The sequence below is a fragment of the Phyllostomus hastatus genome, unplaced genomic scaffold (genome assembly GCF_019186645.2).
Source record: "Phyllostomus hastatus isolate PE091 unplaced genomic scaffold, TTU_PhHast_1.1 phas_contig_40, whole genome shotgun sequence".
NCBI lineage: Eukaryota > Metazoa > Chordata > Mammalia > Chiroptera > Phyllostomidae > Phyllostomus > Phyllostomus hastatus.
This window is the reverse complement of record NW_025333872.1, coordinates 79,650,001-79,671,922: the sequence shown is the minus strand read 5'-3', so window position 1 is coordinate 79,671,922 and position 21,922 is coordinate 79,650,001. Positions and strand designations below refer to the sequence as shown.

Below are 21,922 nucleotides of genomic sequence, written 5' to 3'. Positions count from 1 at the left end.
AGCCCAATTATCCTTCCAAAAATTCTTGGATTTAAACCTTGTGCTACTCAACTTGCCTAATATAGAATTCTATTAGTACCGTATCTGTAAGGCATGGGAGTTATTCTGAGTACCTGAATGCAGTTTTCAGGATCCTCCTGACAGACTGAACATATTGTGAATACATTCCCCTGCAGAGCTAAAGCCCTGTGAGGAATCTGAGCTTCGATTTTAGAAGTGGTTGTTGAGGCAAAGTACTGACTGTAGCATGATTTCAGAGGAAGAAGATATTTAGGTGGTAAGAGACGTGTGAAGTTTAGCTGGTGGGAATACAAGGAGTTGAGGAAGTAGAAATCAGAAGAAATTGTACGAGGAGTGAAAACTTAATGAGGAGAGCTAACCAGCTGAGTGGCAGCAGCCAGGAACACGGTGCTACCTGGCCAGGCGGACTTAAAGGTCTCCCGTTTAAACTGTTCTAAGCGTGCTGCACCCGCAGCTTTTCTGGCAATAGGACCCCCATCTCAGGGTAATGGGATCGTGATGGAAAATACCAGACTCAAACAAGGCGAACAGTAGCCAGATGCAGAATTACTGGAGAAGTGCATTGGAAAACCAAGAAAGATGACGAGAACCCTGTAAAAACTATTACACTCTATATAACAATATGCATAAAGTCTCTGTGATCCAATGTCTCATCAGAGACCCTTGAAAAACACATACATGTCACATGAGTTATTTTCCCCATGTAAAGCCAATTCTCAAGTCACATGGTTCAGAAATGTTTTCTTTCTTTTTTCAGTAACCGATAGAAATCTATGACTTTTAATTTCTAATCGGTGTAAGTGTGTATTGCAATGTCTGTACAATGTGTTTTCCTAATGATCTACAGTCAAATTTATGGTGTGAGAAGCTCAGTGTTCCTAACTGCATCATGAACTAGAATTAGCACTGGCTATGCTGAAAGTAAACAAACCATTTTAGGGCAAATACTTACCAAGTCGTTATTACATGGTAGGCACTGTGCAGTGAAAAAAATCCCACTTACACCAACCAATACCTTTCAGAAAATATCAATGATAAATGTTTATAATAATTACAATAGGCATAGCCTTGGACTGTCCCAGGTAAACCAGGTCATGTGGTCACTGCACAGATGGGGGTCTCTGTAGCTGTTTTCAGCACCACCCAGGTTTTAAAGAATCATGAACTTAAAGCCCTTACTGGATCTGGCTGAAGACTTGTTCCTAAGCAATCAACAAAGATACATTTTAAATCTATCATTTGTAGACCTGTAGACTCATTCTGACTTAGTCTGATGGCTGGTTTTGAATTAATAATGGCATAGTCACCATGAGTTCCCCAACTTTTCTAGCACTTAAAAACGTTAAAGTTTTCCTTGAGTTTATTATGGAAAACAGTTTACATAGTTTTCCCTATGTTCACTACTCAGGAAAAATAAAATGTTTAGCTTATTGGTTTTCCCTCACCTGCAAAGTAGTGAACATAAACTTTATATTTTTCAAAGTTTTAGTGGTCTTTGTTCTATTCTCTCATAATGCTAAGACCTGAGAGGTGGGGCAGGGTGGGGAAGAAGCATCCTCAGCCACAGCCAACTGCCTGGGCTTCAGCCCGCTGTGGTGTTGCACTGGTGAGCGTAACCCATTTCGCAGAATGTTGCATCAAATGTTGCTGGCCACAATGGGGGTGGAACAAGATGAAAGCCAGTCACTAATCATGTCAGAACAGAGATTTAAAAAAATTCTTATGACCACAAAAATGTCCAAATGTCATTTTCCCCTGTGAGTGACTCCTGTTTCTTCCCCAGTGACAACTCTATCCCCCTTCTGTTCCTCCATCGGCCAGAGAAAACCTAAGATGCCCAGAGCTAGGACTGCCTCCCCTTTCTGACAGCAACCAATCCCTTCTGGGTGGCCAGACCCTCCCTTCTTTAACGGCCCCTACGTCACCTAACTCAGGTTCAAGTCCTACGACAAGCCCTCCCAGCTCTCTTTTACTGGGTGTCCCATGGCTCTCTGTGCTGCAAGGGTGCCATCACTGCGGGTTAATAAACCCGAGTCTGTCAGCCTCAGGGGTTCTCTGGCTGCTGGGATCATCAGTTATTCAAGTAAATTTTCTCATCCAATGCTTATAAAAACCCTAATATATTTTATATGACTATATTATATTACATAAAACATTATATAATAATTATACCAATGTGAATTACGTTATAGTGGACGTAAGTTTAGGGTAGTTGAGATCTTTGCCCAAGGTCAAGAACTAGTAAAGGGCAGAACAGGGCTCTTACCCAACTAATTCAACAAAGACAATTCAATTGAGCCAAGAGTCATTAACACCACACATGATTATATCTTAGGAGGAAATAAACCAATGAGAATACATTCCAGTTCTGGGGTAACAGCTGGCTCTGCTATGACAGAGAGGAACTGGGCAGGTGTGGGAAGGAGATAGCGTTAGAAGAGATCCAAACCCTGGTGACGGATGGGTAAAGTAAATAGACACCTATCCCAGCCAGGACACTGTTGAGAGTGAAGGAGAGTGATTATAATTGTGCACAACAGGCACAACTGAGACTGTCCGAAGAAAATCAGGTCACATCAGAACCCTATAGATGGGGTCGCTACAATTGGTGTTAGCACCTTCACATTAGGACAATAATCTGAGCCCCACCCTACTGCTCCAGCTCTCCATGGTCAGGAAAGATGGGTCAGAAAAGATGAGCAGGGTATGGGAGGATCCATTTACATCCCAGCCTCTGTTAGATGCATCCCTCCTGAGGTTAAACCTTGCCCAGACCCACGGCCTGCCTAGGATCCAGGGGTGGGAGCAACCTGTGGGCAGGGGAGTGGAAGAAGACAGTGCTATTTCTTTTTTTGTTTATACTACCTATGTATTAAATAGGCCTCTTCATTTTTTTAAGTGCCTGATATTAAGAGAGCTTGATTTGATTAAAATATACAGGTGACCCAGAGCAATGATAGATCAGCTGATGTAGAAACCATTTGGCAACAACTTTTAAGACTAATTTTAAACTAAGCTTAAAAATAATCCTGAGTTTATGAAGAAGACGAAACCAAAACCAAACATTAACAAAAGGAACTTTCTGCAATGTTTCCAGCAAAGTGAGAGACCTCACTCACTCACATTTGCAACCAGAGCACTTTTCCCATTACTGCAAATAAAATTCTGCAAGTAGAAGTTTTCTGAATTATCAACTGTTGTAGCTGACGGCAATCACTAGTTTAATGTCCTTCATACTGAAGGAGCACTTCATAATCTCACTGTGTTGTAGAATTTTGCAGTTAACTATGTATGTAGTTGGAAGTGACTTTTCATCTCATTTTGGAAAGTCTGGCCTTTTTATATTTGGCTTTACTGTAATGCACAGGTTATCTTATTAACATACTGCATGGAGATTTAGACCAGTGATATCATTGATTAAAGTGGCATAAAAAAGAGTAAGTACATAAAAGTCGAAATAACATGTCCTCTTTTAAAATACGTATGGGAGCTCAGAGGCTCAGGAAATGCAAAAGAAAAGAAAGGAAAGGAAGGAAAGAAAGGAAGGAAGGAAGGAAGGAAGGAAGGAAGGAAGGAAGGAAGGAAGGAAGGAAGGAAGGAAGAAAGAAAGAAAGAAAGAAAGAAAGAAAGAAGGAAGGAAAGAAGGAAATGAAGAGAAAGAAAGAAAGAGAAAAAGACCACCCAGTCCAACTCTGCTATTTAACAGAGGAGAAAGGTGCAACGCTCGGATGAGAAGACTCAGAGTCACAGCTGACATGTCCAGATTAGGACTAGCCTTCACACCAACTAGCCCTTAGCCAGCATTCATTCTACTCAGATCCATGCACGAAGGAATGAACTCTTCTTTGCAATGTATTGTTTTCCCATCTTCTCATCAGAAAATTATATCCATCAGGAAGAGTACTGGGTAATGTATGCTTGCCCAAGGTCACTGAATATTTTTCTCAGAAATGAAAACCAATGGGAGGAACCATTGTCCCTCTACTCTGCTATTTTACATGATGTCACAGATGTTACCGATGCTTTGGTAATTGATGGTCAGTGGACAGGAGCACAAACTCGGAAGGCTCTTACTTGATGGCGGCTTGTAGCTTCTCGCACAGAACAGTGAGCACAGACACAAGGTCATCACAGAGGGCCTCAACGGTCGACCCTTCGAACAGAGGAGGTCATAGGCATTAGACAGCAGCAGGGGACTGGGAGCTCCCCCAACAGCCCTTCCCATCCTCCACTGTGGGTGTTTTCAGGACTGAAAAGATGATTATCAGACACTGAGCCTTCCTTAGGGCACCAAAATGCAATGTATTATAAACATAATAATAATTCCTTTCCAAAATAAAATACTCAAAAGTCCAGAAAGAAAATAGATAGTTTCTTCTAAAAATTCATTTGCACATAATTAAAGGATATTTGGTTAAACACAATGCAATTGACAATGATTTTCTCAATATTTAGGCCAGTGGACTATACATGTATCCCTTATTCTGAATTCTTGATTTTCTGGGCATTCTGAGAATTGTATCCCAAAGAGATAAAATAGGGCAGCGTGGGAGAAAGGGAAGTTTTTCAAACCAGGAAGCTAGACAGAGGGCAAAACAATGTGGTCACCCTCTTTACCCGCTTCAGCTATCTGTCCAGCATCCTCAGAGCACACGGTCTTAATGGAGCAACAGCCAATGTCAGAAAGGAAAAACAATAACCAAACATGTTCATGTCCAGAAGCTAGCCGCGAAACTTCCACAAGAGCAGTGGAGTGGTGTACTAGAAAGAGGCTGAAATCTGGATTCTGCCTAAGTACCGGTCCACAGTTTGCGGGACTGCACAAGCTTGGGTAAGGATCAGTTTTCTTTTTGGCAAAATGAGGTAAACGATACCAATGACCCAGACTAATGGGTCAAGTGAGGTAACAAGTGGAGGCATTTGCTCTTCTGTTAATAAAAACCTATAAAGATCTATACAAATGTGGATAACTATTTGATGAATGTATAAACGAATGCACGAATGACCATGAAGTCACGGAAAAGGGAGGGAAAATGGCAAGAGTGTGAGAGAGGAAATAAAAGTAAAGTTGGAAGAGGGCAGATGAACAAGAAATGGCCGATCTTCAGCATTTATGATCTTAAATTGAGGGGAAAAAATGAGATATGGTAAGGTGCAATGATAAAATGTAGTTTAAAATAAATAAAACCCATAAAGAGTCCTGAAACTCAATTTTAGATAAATTTCAAATGAGCCCATCCATTTCCTACTAATACATTTTTTAAAGGCATATCTTTGACCAAGAGGATTTTGACCTCCCTTTTGGTTTATACAATCATTCTGTATCAATGAAGATTTTATGGGCACTGCAACTGACAGAAGAAAAGAGGGGCAGAAGAGGTTGGGACTTCTCATTGGGAGTATTACAAGGTGAAAGGTTCTGTAGCGCTTCTGGTCCACAGCCCAAGAATATAGCAAGATGTGACTAAAACTATACATTAAAGCAATGCTTTAAAAAATGACTTTAGATACTTTGCTTTCTCATATCTTTCATGTACTTTTTTCCTCCTAATTTTGGCTGCCTAGCTCTCTCACCTTTTCATCCCTTCTCTTTTTCATCTTCTCTCCACTCCACCCCTTCTCCCTGTTGTTAACTGGCAAAAATATCTAAAAAAAACCCAGTTTTTTCAATATTTTTTAAATGACTGAAGTCTGAAATAAAACTATATTATTAATTAGATGATTTGAATTTTTCATCTCTTTCAGAAAACAAATACTACCAAACATTTTTAAAAAATCAAACTGCTTATCAATTATATGTGGACTTTTTTTATTTTCCCGTGAATCAGAATGAAAGTTCCTTACCTTGATTTCTGTCTTTCTGCAAGATTCCTTGTGAGGTAACTCATTTTTCATATTCAAAAACTGGTACTTCACAAACATACTTCGAAAGCAATAGCACTTTGTACCAGTCAGTTTCTATAACCTTCCATCCATTCCATTTTAACGATTAATAAACCTGATTTCACTATGAACGAGGAAGGCCTGTGAAGAGTTCACTTCCCTCACACAGTTGGAGCAGGAACGGGTGTGGTTGTGGCGAACAGAAGGAAGAAGGCACCACTGGTTCAATTGTACCAAGTTGGTTCTTAGGTACCAATCATAAAGCAAAGCTAAGCAGAAGCACCAAGGGAGTGGTGAACTACCCTGAGAGCATCCTCCTCCCCACATCCCCAACACCAAGCACACAGGAGGCATTCCAATACCTGCTTTTTACACTGAACTAGCAAAAATCAAGTTCAATACCTGGATTCCTGAATTCCTGTGGGACGTCTGGGTTTTCAATTATCTAGTAAGGGAGACACACACAGGATGATTAGTAGATTCAGGCAAGAAGAATCCCGACTCTTAAACAACGGAAAATTCTCAGAAACAAAACATCATCTTGAGCGCTCAGAGCTCAGCTAGCTCACCTAAGCTCACCCTCCAGGTCCCGATAGCATTTCATTATTCCTGGTATTTATGAAAAGATATGTCTGGAACTGAGCTCATCAGTTGCAAAAATAATTCATTCAAGAGTTCAGAAACTTCCTGGGAATTTAAGCCCTGTGGGACACTTTATCGTTCCAGGGTGCTGAGCTGTGGCTGGGGGCAATAACCTAAATAGCTGAGTTATCTCTGCACAGAGAGGAGTATTTCCCAGGGTCACAGGCCACACTCTGATGGGCACCTAGAGAATACAAACTCTTAGTCACAGTGATCAGGTTTCTGGACTTCAAAATCCAGGTGCAAAGATGATGGCTGGTCAGAAGCACCAGCTTCGTGTTTAATAGGGGGAGAACATTAACTTTCGACTCTCTGACCAGACCAACCCCTCTAGTCTGCTGCTTGGTAGACCCAGAACTATCAAGGGAAAGACAGAACCTTGAAGGTAAGGGGAACAGGAAGGGAAAGGTATTTACCAACAGTTAGATGGACTTCCCATTGCGGGGAGAATTCAGTGACTACAGAGACTCCCACCTCTTAGCACTACCTTGGGAGGTAGTAAGAGGGCATTTTCATGCTAATTTCCTACCAGACACTTGGCACTGTTTTTTTTTTAATTTGTTTATAGGCACATATTTCTACTATTCTCTATTCATTAATCTGCAAGCTCAGCTGCTTCCACACATTCCTTGTGAAATGCTACGTCAGGGTCTACAGCTCAGTACATGCCAAAATACAAGTTAAAAACAACATTCTCTGGAAGAAACACATCTAAATCATTTTTCAGGACAGGAGAACCAACACCACCTACCCACCCCCACACCTGAGTAGCATTTTTTTCTTTTCAAAGTGAGTGAATTTCAATTTAACAATGGCTTTTGTATTTAAATAATTCAATGATAAAGCTTGGTAATAACTTGGGGCTTCTGAGGATGCAAAATCAAGTTGCATAATCTGTACTTGGAAGTAGGGTGGGACGTGAGTAGACAGTAGGTTGAAGGTACAGTTCATGCGCACGCTTTTGGCATTCTAGATTAATTTTCTTTCCATTATACTCAAGTGTCCCTGATGCTGAGATGGCCTGCAATGTCCTTCCAGCGATGGGTCATGCTACACACCTCACATGGTCCCCACTTAAAGGTAAGTGTCCCTATGGGAGAACACATAGTCCCTTTGGAGGGGACCTCACCATTCCTATGGACCATTTCCCTTTAATAGCTTTTTAAAAATAGTCATTCTTAGGTGGCAAAACTTCGTCTTTCTAGTAGACATCACAAGTACTCAAATATTAGCATACTGAGAACTGTGTCTTTCTGGGACATGGAAACATCTCCAGGGACTGCATGAGTAATAGAAAGGAAATAACAGGAAACACTAATTTTCCACGTAGCTTGGGATCTTGCCTCCAGCTGGGTGAGTCCAGATGGTCAGTGATGAGCAGGGCCGGAAGGCTGATTAGCCACACAGTACACAGGTCAGACGCAGGTAGCCCCGGGGTTTGATGCTGCCCTCTGCAACTACACCTGCTATCACTCTCACAAAAGGGCAGCGTGAGCTGAGAGGCTGAGCCATTTGAAACCTGACACTCTCCCACTTAAAAATTTAGACATAAGATTAAATGACTGATGTAATTGAAATCACTTTGAAACTACAAAGTTTTATTTCAATATTTCCTCTCAAAACATTAAGATATCATTACCATTACAGTATTTCATCATGTTGCCATTTAGCAAAGATTAAAGATGACTGTATATTAAACACGAAGATTCTCAACATCTGAGGTTCATTTTCATTAAGAACATTTTTTTCTCTTACATGTCTTCTACTTACAGATCTGAATATCTTTTAAACTAATATCGCCACACCACAATATTCAAATGCTGGCATAAATAATTTTAGCAAAGATTATGCTAATATAATAAAAATACCTAAAAAAATTAAATAATTACTTTTTAAATAGAAAGTTGGACTTTGGATATAGCAAACACAAAAGAAAATATCATTATTAATTTTCATATGATTAGTGTTGTCACTTTTTCAACACTAGCTTCCAGAACTCACATTAGTAACCTAGGCTGGGATTCAGGAGACCGGGGATTTAGTTCTGGCCAGTTCACTGATAAGCTCATTAGTTTCAGGTTTCAGATTCGCCTCTCTGGGCTTTGCCTTCCTTGTCTGTTTTTACAAGGAATAAAAGAATTTGACCAGATAATCTCAAAAGTTCCACTCAACTCCATGTTTTTCTAAAAATTACATAATTATTGAAGTTAAAAATTGGAAATATTCAAAGTTAAATATGGAATCTTAATTTCTGTAAAATTAATTTCTGAGTTATTTCAGACTGCCACTGAGATTTCCTATTCTAAAAAACAATATAGGGTTCACTCCAGAATATTTCTTGCAGATTTTAAAAGAGCTTTAAACTGAATTATTACAGAGGCTGATCTAAAAAAAAAATCAGTTTTGAAGAGGAATCATCTCCTCATTAACATTCCCAGGTGATAATTTATACAAGAAAACAATTACATTTACATTTTCCCAGGAACAATCTGTTCGAAAGCTCCCATAGGCTTTGATGCCAAAAAGGAGACCAGCCCAGCCTCACCCTGACAGCACCGTAAGGGGAAGGAGGCCTTCCCCTTCAGTCACAATCTTTTAGTTAGCAAAAAACCCCACATACACCAAACCTCAAAGCATGTAATTAATTTTGAATTTACTTCTGGTATTTGTTAATATGTCACAATGCTTTTATGTAATTTATTTAATCTGAGAATTTTAAAAAATGATTTCCAAAAAAATGTTTTACAAAGGCTTTTAAAATAACTGAAAAAATCACAGAAACTGTAAGGAAAACACAACTCTCAAAGCTTGGGAGTGAAACACATAAATATATATTTAAAGAGCTTAATTTATATAAATAAATGTTCTTCCAAACCAGCCCTTCCTATTGTTTCCGTAGGGAGCAGCCCTGGCAGGGGGTGGGGGAGGGGGACATGTGGCGTGGAGGGACATGTGGGATGTGGGACACGCAACATGCAGTGACACACAGGGACAATGGCAAGACTGTGATGAAAGTGTGGATATCGCAAGGCTCACCGTATTCTCCTGCCTTTGTCGCAACTGCAAAGTCAAGTCACTCAGCATTTGACTGAGAGTGGCCCGCACAGCAGTGTTTATACTACGCTGGTGACAGCTACATGTGTATGTCTCAATGCACACCTGGTAAAGAAATAAGATAGCAACATACACACTCCATAGACAGCAGTTTATTACCGACATGCTTTGGAATTGACCAGAGAGGATATGAAATCCCTCTTAAGTGGAAAGTCAGCCTGATTTAGAACGAGTTATCCACGAGTCCTACATGTATTTAAAATCCCCAGGCATTTATGTTTTGACCATGTAGGAAATGTATTATTTCCCTAAAGATTATCCCTCTTAGAAGCTTATTCTTCTGAGCACCAGAGGAGAATGCAACTTAGTAGTTTTTTGGTATGCCAAATAATTTATTAGCCCCTGAGTTCTCAGGTATGGGGAGAGGGTTAATGAAGTCCTGTTTTCTGCTCTATCAGCAGATTTGACCTCGGATTAACTCTCTCTCACTGTTCTCCTGTAAACTTGATAAAGGTGGATGTCAGCAGTGCTACTGGGCAGCATGGCTTCCGGGAAAACGTCCCCTGATTACTAAGCTGTATCTGAGCTGGGAAAGCTGTGAATGAACTTTAAAACCTGGTGAGGAGTCACAGGTCTGAGGTTCCCTGAGTGACTCTTGCCTTTGATCACGTCCTCTGAGGGAGCTCTGCAAGCTCTGCTTGTGGAGTCATAGAGATACTGGTTCCTATACACAGAGACCCTTGACTAACACAGGTTTGAATTTCTTGGGTACACTTCCATATGATTTTTTTTAAACTGACGGTATTGATAAATATAGTACAGTACTATCAATGTATTTTCTTTTCTTTATGATTTTTATTAACATTTTATTTGTCTGGCTTACTCTATTGTAAGAATATAGTATATAATACATATAACACAGAAAATATGTGTTCACCAATGTTTACCTTATTGGTAAGGCTTCCAGTCAAGAGTAAGCTATTAGTAGTTAAGGTTTGGGGGAGTCAAAAGTTTATACGTGGATTTCCTATCACATGAGGGGGCAGTGCCCTTAACTTGTGTGCTGTTCGAGGGTCAACTGTAGGTGAAATGTGATTCCTAAGCCAAGGTGACTGCCCTCATCTTCTTGCTCCTAAGCTGACATCTGAGAGCAAGAAACTACCCTCAGGACTGGTGTGAGGCCCCCTGGGAATGACAAACGCCTGCTGTTGACCTGTCTCTGCTTCCTGCCGAGGGAACATAATGCCAGTTGTGGTCTAGTTGGGTCTGAACGTCCGGTGGAACCTGAGGAGGCCCCCTGACGGCCACAGCCTGGAGAAATGCCAACCTGAAGGGGAAAGAGCCCTCAGCTGAAGACGGTGATGCTCAGTGACATGATTTCCCAGATTTTATTGCCTCTAACTTCTCTGAAAGGTGAGGGATGGGCCTGACAACACACACATGCTTTAGCCTGGCCCACTTTTTTCTCCAAAAGGAATGCTGCCTTCCCACATTACCAAGCATATTCAGATATACAAAAAGAAAAGAAGGGGTGCAGGTACCTATGTTATTTTCCTAGGAATAACTCCAAGATTATCTACGTTGAAAATACTGGTCCTCACCCAAATGGCAAATGGAATTTGATGACTGATAACTGAGATGGGAGACGGACTAAATGGTAACCTTTGTTGCTGCTAATGCTTAAGCTCGAGTTTCCACCATGCCTTGCTATAATCACCTTTTTGGTAAAATTAACTAGGTAAAAGTAAATATTTTCTAACAGTTTAATTTATCTCCCATTGAATGCTTACTATTCTAAAAGAGTATTTAAAACTTAAAAGTTTATTGGAAGTTGGTTTGGATGTATTCATTTTAAGTGAAAAAAGTCAGAGCAAGTTCCAAAATATTTATTTTTCAAACTACCATTTAGGGTATGTTAATTGCAAATTCATTTTCTCAAGTGATCATGGATTTTAATGTACTTGAAGGTACCATTTACACATACTTAGAAAAAAAGAGTTTTAATCCGGAAAGGCCTTTACTTTTTTGCATGTGATAAAACAGTTTAAAAGCCTTGAAAGTATGTCTAAATGAGTGCAGCGTCTCACTTTGATGAGACCAAATTCTCTACAGTTTAATTAGGCACTCTAATTATATCAAAATGCAAGTTTTCTTTAAATCTTACATTTTCCCAAGAAATCTTTATAACTGTTGATCTTTCAAGTGTCTGAGCTTAAATTTCAGGAGAAACGTGAAGTCTATAAGCATTAAGGATAAAAGAGTAGCTATCTTGAGAGCTGAACTACATACTTTATATTAATATAAACACAATTCTGCTGAACACTAAGGGCCATAGCTGCTACAAAACCTTCCTTTAAAAATCACATCAGTCACTTTCGACCCATGAAAGACAGCACACATGAGGGACTGGATTTTAAGTAGCACGAACAGTGTGCTGTATATGGACAACTTCCTGAGTACCAAATGGACTTCTTTAGCTTTGAATGTCCCCACCACTCTCAGTGGCTAGAGGTGTAACAGTGGAAATGACTTATTGCAGGAGGCATTTTACTTAGGGAAAGGGTAAACATGTTTACTCTGCTTTAAAAAAAAAAGGATTAATCTGAAAAGCTCATCCTGCCAAAGTTGGGAGTATAAATACTCCATGTAAAAAAAGGTATCTTTTTAAATATAAAAATGAGCATGTGTGTGATAATCTTGCTACCCAGAAGAAATGCTTTCAGCTATCCTGACATCTTCTAAAGAGAAGTTTCTTACACTTACTATAATAATTAAAAAAATGATAAAATGGTAAGGTTCATAGAACTAGGGATTTGATGATAAACCTGACCACTGTATTAAAGGCCAATGATTTTTTTACTTTGTGAATGTTCTTCTTTTGTTACTATGGGGCAGTGCTAAAATGAGCACATTGAATCAGAGAAGCCAAGAGAATACCAAGTCCAAATGCAGGCTGAGTTTCTGGAAAAGGGCTCATCAATTTCTTCTTTCCATATCTCCAAGGTCACTTCTACATCCCATGCCCTTTGCTTTCGTAGTGTAGAATTGACATTAAAAAGCCTCAGTCCTGGACCTCTGCCTGAGGCTCATAGGACCAAGTCCAATACCTTGTGAAAAGCCACAGGCCCCTGATCGTCAGGGAATGCACGAAGACACAGGGCAGTGAGGACTTTCGTAATGGACATTTTGATCATTTCATGCATTTGTGGACATCCAGCTTTACGGCATGCTAAACACAACTGAGAGCAAAAACAAACTGTTAGTGAAGCAAAACAAACCCAACGGCGGAATGAAAAGAACAAAAAAACCCAAGTCTGCAAGCCATTCATAGCAATAAAAGCTTTATGTCATCAAGGAAGTAGACTGATAAATAACAGTACTAGGTTATACCCAGGGTGGAATCACTATTATTACATATGAAGGAGCAAAGTGAAAGGTAGCAGATAGTCAATATTGGTCAAAGTGATAAATTTTAAAACAGCTTCCACAATAGCAATTTGCTTAACTTTGCAAAATGAGTATGAGCTTCACTTTGTTAAACTGTGCATTTCCCTTCTCTTTCCTATCTGAATGGGGTTAGTGGCACATCTGAATGATGCTGAGTAGTAAGTTCCATAAAGAGAAGAGTTAGCAGGTTTCCAGTTGGAACATTTTTATGGAGATAAAAAGAATTTATCTTCATAAAAAGAAAAAGGATTTGAGATTAAGTTACAAGAAAACAGAGCTGTCTTTTATACAGGGAAGACTATGAATGCTTATTGATCACATAAGAACCAAGGAAAATTTTGATTAACATTACAAGTCTAAACAAGATGTTGAATCACAACGAGCACTCAGTGACCGGGCTGATTCCAGGTGAGCAGCAGTAACAGGTGGGTGTGGAACAGCAGGCACTTCAGGAAACGGGTCCTGCTGATGCAAACACACAGGTGCATACACACAGGATGAGCTCAAAGTCTGAGCACCGTGCTCAGGTAAGGACATTTGCTGGTTTTCCTTTTGGATCTCACTTAAAATGAAATTTTTAAAACACTGGGGCATACATGGAAAACTCTGATCGTCACTTCCCTCTTTCTCGTCCAGGTTCTCCTTGTCTTCACTGACATTAAATTGGATTGAGACACCTCAACCCATCAACTCCTGCACCTTCTCAGGCACAGTCTTCTGCTGGGTCTACACAGGTTCTACTGAACTCCAGCGCCTGCCCTCTGAACCAGCCCAAAAGGAAGTAGAGAGGGCCTCTGCACTGCTCTGTGTGTCTTCTAATTCCAAATAAGTTCTTCAAGAGCCATGCAAGTCAGAGATTAAAGGGAAGTATAGACATTTCTTGCAAAACAACTAGGTTGCTCAAAGCCCATCTGCCAGTAAATAGCCAAACAAAAGAAATGGCAGAGGAGTCAAACCAGTCAGTAAAGAGACTGGTGCACAAAGAAGAAAAGAAAGGGTTTCCAGAAGGAAAAGTGGAGAAAGAAATGGGATTTCCTTACTCCAGTGGCCTCGGCTAGTTTGAGACCATGGCCTGGCCTCTTCTGGCCACTTCTCTTGCCAGGAGGTAGGGTGACTCCCCCAAGCCTTGCAGAGAACTTAACAAATAAGATGCTTCCAAGAAAAATGGTTCAAGCCATCCACACACTTTGTTTCTGGATTATATCTAGAGACCATCTGCTCCTAAACTGTAGAGTACTTTGTTTGAGGTATGTCTCAGAAATAATTGAACTAAAAAAAAGAAGGTGCCATTGAACATCTCAAGAGTTGTAAGACATCTCAATTTAAAAAATACTTTAATGACAATTAGAATTATTAATTGAAATCTTTGACAGCAGGTCTTGACCTCATTGTTTTTGAAGCTCTGTGGGGTAACAAGTGGAACGAAATGAAACTGAACTCCAGATCCCTTGATGGTAACATAACACTCGGAAAAGATAAACTCAGCATTGATATAGAAAAATACCCAAGAATGTGGAATATGCCTAATGGTCACTTGAATCTACGGTCACAAAAAAAGGTAAAATTCATCAGTACTTCTGCTTCATGTATAAAAACACCATAGAGCCATTATCAATTAAATGCCTTGGTAAAGGTCCCAGGTGGGTGAGACTCCTAAGAATTTTAGCCAGTCACCAACATTATTACAAGATTCTACTGACATTGTCTAAGATGGCAGTTGCCAGGGAGCAATAGAGCACCGTGGTCAACAGCACACATTTGAGATGTCAAGAGTCTGGATTTGAATGTCTAGCCACAGAACCTTGGATAAGCAAATCAACCTCACTTTCCTTGGGATTCTTTACCTAGTTCGGTTGTGGTAAAGATTAAAAGACGCTGTATGAAAAATGCTGCTACTGAGATGCCCTAAGGACTCAACTCTTAGTAGCTACTATTATTAACCAGTGTTTTGGAACTGAGCAGTGGGTGGATTGATGACATGCAAGAGGAAGGTCCCTGAAAGAGTCTTAAAGAATGAAAAATGGTCTTTGAGACAGACTTTGCTTAACCTGACAGCATGCCATGCAATCAACAAGTAGATCAAACCAGAACATACACATTTACAAAGTAGACTTCCTCACTTTGAGAAAAATCCCATAAAGGAATCTTTAGCAGGCATGAGAAGATGCCCCAAATCCTTCTAATGAAACAACATCATTAACCGCCTTCAAATCAGCTTCATAGAGCTTCTGGGTACAGTACCACCTCTTCCTTAACCCTAAGACCTGGGCAATTGTTATTCCCACAGCTCTTCCTCTATTAAGATAACTAACCTTGGAAAACTCAACATATCTGCCTATTTGGGCATTGTAGAAAGAGAAATCTTGGGCCCAGCTCTCAATCAATAAAGAGAAAAATTATGCATCCATAATGGAGTTTTAGAAATGACAATTCATAAAACTAGACAGAAACACATTGAATATTTCATAATTCTCCATTTCTAAATTTGGTGATATTTCTAATTAGTCCTGTATTACGGAAGACCCTGTACTGAAAAACTTTCATTATCGCAGTTTAATTAAGCAAGTTAAGTTAGACACACACAAATGAAGGCTGCTGCCCTCTTATTTACAATTTAAATGCTTAATGATCCTTGTTCAGTTTCAGCCGTACCTTGGGGAAAATAGCCTCATTTTTCAAACTTAAGTACACATCCCATTTCCTGATCAACAGATTTCAGGCTAAGCACTATTGCTGAGTAACAGGCAATGCAGACCAGAGCACGAGAGAAAAGGTGTGTTTGGATTCTTCCCTAATGTTTCCACAGCAGTTTTAAATGGTTTATTTTATGGTGTGTTTTTTTAAATAAATCATTTCCCTAGCTATATTAAAGGTGACAAGAGGAGAAAAGGTCATTTTTTTTAAGTGAAAGACTTATCTTTATGAAAAGTTTGGATACAACCAAGAAAGCTTCCTGGGCTAAGGGGTAGTTTGAGGCTGAGATGTCCTGCTTCAAACATCGAGATGCAGATTTCCAAAGGCTAACCTAGCAGGTGAAAAGCACCTCAGAGAGTGCAAAAATCACTGGGTGTCCGTAAGTCTACAGAACATGATTATTTTTTGTGGCAGTATAACTCTCTTTTGGTGACGAAAAAGCTTTCCTTAAGTGATTTCTGTGATGAAAACCCACAGGCGGTAAGTTATTTTGCAAATTCAGAAAGATACATAAAATGAAGGTCTGTATAAGAGAGATGTTCACTCCTACCTCCTGTATCTGATATAAACAATGATTTCAGATGATTCTACTATTATCCTTTTTAAACTACCTATACGTCAGTCATTTAATAATCTAATATTTATAACTGATCCATATACTTACATTTATAAGTTGTTGTTATGCTATTCATACAAATAGATCCACTCCATGGTCTTATGCCAGATTACATAAATATGGATTGAGTGGGGGGAGGGAATTTCCCCTCTTTTTTAAAGGCTGCAAACACATACTCAGAGGAACAGTGCAATAGCCCTGTAGCATAATCAGCTGTTAAAGCACTTGAGGAACACGTTTGATACGTATCAAGTACTGACAAATGGGAAGGAGAAAGTGTGAAAGCGATTTGGCAGGAGAAGAAGATGAAAGGCAAGGGGAATTAGAGGAATCAAAAGCTTATACTTATTGGGGGGTCGCCACCAAGAGGATGCTACTGCTAGGTGGGGAGTCCATACTTTCTGGGGAGGTCTGATTAGCCACAGCACAGGCAAGGCAGCCGTCACCCGGGTGTTGTTAGCCACACGTGATCTTTAGATCTCATTTTAATGAGATGCCATATTTGCTTGTGGCAGTGCTTCTAAAACTTTAATTTGCATATGACTCATAGGGGGAATGTGATAAGACAGATTGTTCTTCATCAGTCTGGGTTGGGGCCTGAGGGGCTGCTCATGCATTTGGTGGGTGGACTGCACTTGAGGTCTCAGGGCACAACAGTGGATTTCAACATGGCTTTACAATGAAAGTTGGCGGCACGGAACAGCAGCTACCAGAGCAGTGATTCTCAACTTGACTTTTACTGTATCATAGGGGGTAGGCGGGCTTTTACACAATTTGCATGCCTAGATCCCTCCAAGACCAAAAACTCAGAAATACTGGGGCAGCCCTAGGCTTCTTACCTGTGCTAACACTTCCTAGGTGATTCTAGTGTGCAGGCTTTGATGCGAACCACTGACTTAGAAGTAAGGACTCCGAAGCTTTGCCACTGTAAGTATCCCAGAGGTCAGGAGAGTAAAGAGGAAAGGTCAAAGTTTAATCAAGTAAATACTAAAAATAGTCAACCTTCTATAGGAACCTAGGCAACCTTTGGTTAAGCTTGTCTCCTGTTCTGATCTTCAATCACTGTCAGTTGTAAACTGAGGCATATTACTCTCTTAATAAAGAGATGTATTTTAAAGATGAAAGGCAAGATGAGTTTCATTTCAGCACTGCATCTGCAGGGTATACGTGCCTGAACATGGTCTGTGATGAGGGGAGGGTGGCCCCCAAGGGTGGGCCGTCCAGTCCAAGCGAGCTGATGACAGCACGTGCGGCAGGTGTCCTGACCGGAAGCTTGGTCACCCACTGCTCTGGCATCTGACTCGACCACTTCCTAAAGCCTGACTTCTGGAAAGTTAGTGAACCTCTCTTCGTGTCACCTTGCTTACCTGTAAAGTGTGGGTAACAATATTCCTGCTTCCTAGTGTTGTTATGTGGCTTACAGACTTAACATAGTTAACGTTCTTAGAACAGTGCCTGGCAGAGAGTGAATGCTAAGCACATATTAGGTGTAGCTAAAGGACACGGTCTCTGAGTGTAAATATCGTCTCTTGCCAGAAGAAGTGGTGTTGTATGTTGCTGAGGCTCCTCAGAGTTGCTGACCCTGAGAGGGAATGGCCGCAGAGAGCCCGGAGTGAGAGCTAAGCCTGGTAGAACTGTGTTGAGGTGCAGCCTTGTCTGGTGAATAAAGACTCTTTGTTCTCATCAGCAGGAGGAACACTCTCCAGGGTGTGTCTCTTGGTGGCTTCTTGATTGGTGCTGGGTAGAGTGACCTCCTGGCTGGGGCACCTCCAGTGCTCGTCATGCTCACGGGTCACTCGGCCTCCCCAGTCGACTGGCACGTGAATGTCCTTACCCACGGACTGGCCGGGCAGGAGAGCGGGCTTCTTCCTCTTTGGAAGGTGATGTCCATGCCAGGTCCAGAGGGGCCATTCTGCACATTGCCCTTTATCAAAATCACTTTGAAGTGATGACTCTTGTGCTCATTAAAAAGCAATCTCCCTATCCCCACTATACTGGAGAATCTTCCAGAACGTCCAGTCACCAGAGCAGAGTGGTGGATCTCAAAGAGGCTCAGGAGAGGGGCAGCCTAAGTCACAAGTCCTGCCACAGACAGGGAGGTGGAAGGATCTTCTTGTGAGCCTAAAAGTATCTTCTGGGAGCCTGCACAGTGCAAAGAAAAGGCCACCACTCTCAAACTTATATTTAAGATCTTTACCAAGTTCTTCTTCCTTCAGAGAAACAGAATCCCGGGTCTTTCTCGTGAACAGTAAGTCAAAGCTACCAGTGGAAGTAACAGATTTTCTTGTGATGGTCCGACCCCTGCTTTGTTACCTGCACGCGGACAAACTCTTTTCCAACCAGGAAATCTCAGAGGGCTCAGGCAGGATGAGAAGGGGGAGTGAGCTTGTTATTGTTCTCTCGGGAAGCTGGCCCATCGATGACCCATCGTTTCAGGGGCATTGCCATAACATTACTGCGTGGTAACTTGGATGCCACCATCAGCCTGGAGTTCCATAATAGCACTGACGAAGCATTTACTGTGTGGCCAGACCTTCATGGAAAGCTATTTACATGGTTTCTATTTTTCTTGTCCAATTGGCACAACCACGCTGTGGGATTGGCTCTGCTAGCACTGCTTTTACAGGGAACTGCCAGAAGCCAGGGAGGTATCCAAGGCAACATGCTGGGGGCGGCTGAGCTACACTTACACCTGAACATGGCACTCCAGAGTCCCTGCTACCTCCAAGCTGCAAGCCTTTATCTTTGCATCTCTCTTGGGCTGAGATTTTCTTCAAAAACAAAAAAGTTTTCTTTTTCCTTTCTAGGTTTTGGTAGAGATGACCATGCTTTGCTATTTCACTCTCTCCAGATAGGCCTGCTGAGTCCTTACTCTGGCACCCCAATACCCTCAGGGAACACCCTTGACTTGGGTGGTCCACGGCAGCACGTGTCCAGTGCTGGGGATTACATCCCCAATCTTTCAAATTCTTATTCAAACACTGGTTCCTGCGAGGATGATAAAGGCAACCGACTCCTCCTCTCCAGGGACAGTGAGGGCTTCCTGGTGGCCCTCCCCACGGCTTAGGTTCTGCAACAACCTGTGCCTTCTGCCCCCAGCCCCAGGGGCACCTGCCGGACAGTGGCATGCTGTGCTTCCCTTCTCGTCCTTCACACAGCAAAGGACTAAGGAGCCCGTCTCTTACACGTCATCCTTGTTTCTTGCTGTGATCAAAAACTACACTTGTCATTTTAAAAGCAATGGGGCACCTAAAATAGTCAAATTCTGAGAAACAGAGAGCAGAATGGTGACTGCCAAGGGCTGGATGGGTAAACAGAGAGATGCTACTATGCAATGGGTGTGCAGTTTCAGCTACATAAGACAAGTGAGTTCTAGAGATCTGCTAGGGTTCCAGAGTCAGGCCACAGCATTGTGCCTGCAGGCGGCATTACCGTATGGCACACTTACATTTTGTTAAGAAGGTAGATCTCATTCTAAGTGTTCTGACCACAAGAAAAAAAAGCGAACTTGCAAATAGTAAGTGTACTCATAGGTAGCGCTTAAAATTCAATTTAAAATATAGTGATAGCTACTCTCTTTCTTCACCTATACAGAGTAAAACATATAAGTGTATTAAAGAAAAGTGTCCTTTCCACATATATAAATACACATTTGAGAGTTGCTTTATCTTGTAGTGAGAGGTCAGCTAATTATCTGCTTTTACTTTTGACAAACACATAAAAACATTATACATGCTCAATAATTCTTTCTTAATTTTCACCTTTTAATGGCACACAATTCTGTAAAAGCCCATGAACTGGCCAATATAAACACTACCCATGTGAGGTGATGGGTATGTTAATTAGCTTGATTTTGGTGACTTTCACAGTATATACATATATCAAAACACTGAGTTGCACAGCTTAAATATACACATTTATTTGTCCATTATACTTCAATAATGATGAGGAAAAAGGATTAAAAAAGAAAACCTACCCAAAGTGCTTAGCATCGATCTGGTATCCTCAATAATAGTAATCATTCTCGTAAAAACAAAAAATCATGAGCACTAAGAGGCTTTCTGTTTCACCATAATTTCAGAATGCAGAATGCCACTGCCTTGGGAAGGTCTGAATGTGCACTCTTGTCAAAATATTCACACCCTAAAGACATTCTTTTAAAGAAATGGAAGAAAAGGTACTCTAAGTATATGAAAGTACAGTTTTGGAATGATGAGGTTTCCAGAAACCAGAAGTTTATGCCAGACAGTCAAGAGGCCAAGTTTTCTGTTAGACACACTCTTGGAGTGAAGGAAGGTACTGTTACCTGGGCTGCAGTACAGGTGGAAAGGGAAGGCTCTCCAGTGAGAGCTACGAAATGCATTCGTCGGGGCTTAGGAGACAGGAATGGAATTTAATCAGTAAACATCTCTCTAAATCCATACTTGGTTTTTTAGAAAAAACTTAAAAAAAAAAGAGTCAAATAGTTTTCAGTTAAACTTAGGGAAAACAGGCTAAGAATGTAATCTGAGATGCAATGTGGAAAAGTCTGGAGAACCAGTACTGTTATTTCCAGGGTTAAAGCCCAAAGTTAAGCAACACAAAGCATGCAGAGCACCATGACTCAGGACGATGGACCACACAGCCTGCTTCCCACAGATCCAGTCTGTAGTGGAAATTCCCCACAATCATGATCAGGGAAGGGCTCACCCCACTGCTGGGCTCTGCTCCACCCCAATATCTATGCCAGCTGGGATAAAGCAGCTGTAAGCAAGCAGCACAAACGCGGGTGCACTTAGGGCTGGGGGAGCCATGGACACTCACCTCTGCGATCTTCAGCACAGCACTGCCGTTCAGGTCAAATGTCGGGGTATAGGTTATGCAGAGTAAAACCTTTATAAACAAGGAGGTGAGGGAAGAAGGAAGAGAAAATGGGTTAAGAATTTAGAAAGGAATTTTTTATTCCACATGGCCTCTGTGCAGTCTTGTTTATGACTCCTTTGTTCATTGCTTTATTGAGTATGTTGCTATTCCACCCACTGCTCTCTAATTAGTGGTCACACATTGTCCAATAAAACAGACAGATACTTTAAAAGTAAAGGCTACTACCCTCACCCCAGAGACAGATCACTGCAAGACAGGCCAGAAATAGCATCCCTCAGCAACTCTAGGAGGTCTGCTTAATAATATCGAAAACCAAATGGCCAGTCTCAGTGCTGGGCACAATAGGGAATGACCTAGATTGCTTTTTAAATATGTGCCATCATTATTGTCCTTATTTTACTGATAAGGAAACTGATGCTCAGAACAGTTAAATCAGCCACCCGAGATCACTCAGGGAACAAGTTGTAGAGCTGAGCTTTGAACCAAGGAATCTGACTCCGTGCCTTGAACCCCTTTGCAATACTCTCTCTACTTCTTCCTAGACCCAAGCATTACTGTACGTTTCTGTTCCTGTCCTCTTCCCAAATCCACAGGGGATCAGAAATTCTTTAACGGGCACTGTCCTCTTCCCTCCCAGAATTTCCCTCAGGATGCTGCCCAGGATTCCCTTATTCTCCAAGATCTCTAGACAGCAACTCAGTG

At 41.1% G+C, this 21,922-nt stretch overlaps 1 protein-coding gene across 4 annotated transcripts in view; it reads right to left on the bottom strand.

Annotated features, from left to right (window-relative positions):
* ARFGEF3 (ARFGEF family member 3) overlaps positions 1 to 21,922 on the bottom strand; it is a 165,805-nt gene that overhangs the window by 80,453 nt on the left and 63,430 nt on the right. Inside the window, exons 5-9 of one of the 4 annotated variants that reach the window (XM_045842823.1) lie at positions 21,161 to 21,229; positions 12,708 to 12,839; positions 9,583 to 9,705; positions 6,307 to 6,349; positions 4,096 to 4,174 (exon numbers count right to left, since the gene is read on the bottom strand). In XM_045842823.1, the coding sequence (XP_045698779.1) occupies positions 4,096 to 4,174; positions 6,307 to 6,349; positions 9,583 to 9,705; positions 12,708 to 12,839; positions 21,161 to 21,229 (446 nt within the window). The remainder of the gene's footprint in view (positions 1 to 4,095; positions 4,175 to 6,306; positions 6,350 to 9,582; positions 9,706 to 12,707; positions 12,840 to 21,160; positions 21,230 to 21,922) is intronic. The other 3 variants (XM_045842824.1, XM_045842825.1, XM_045842826.1) reach the window with 3 other exon arrangements.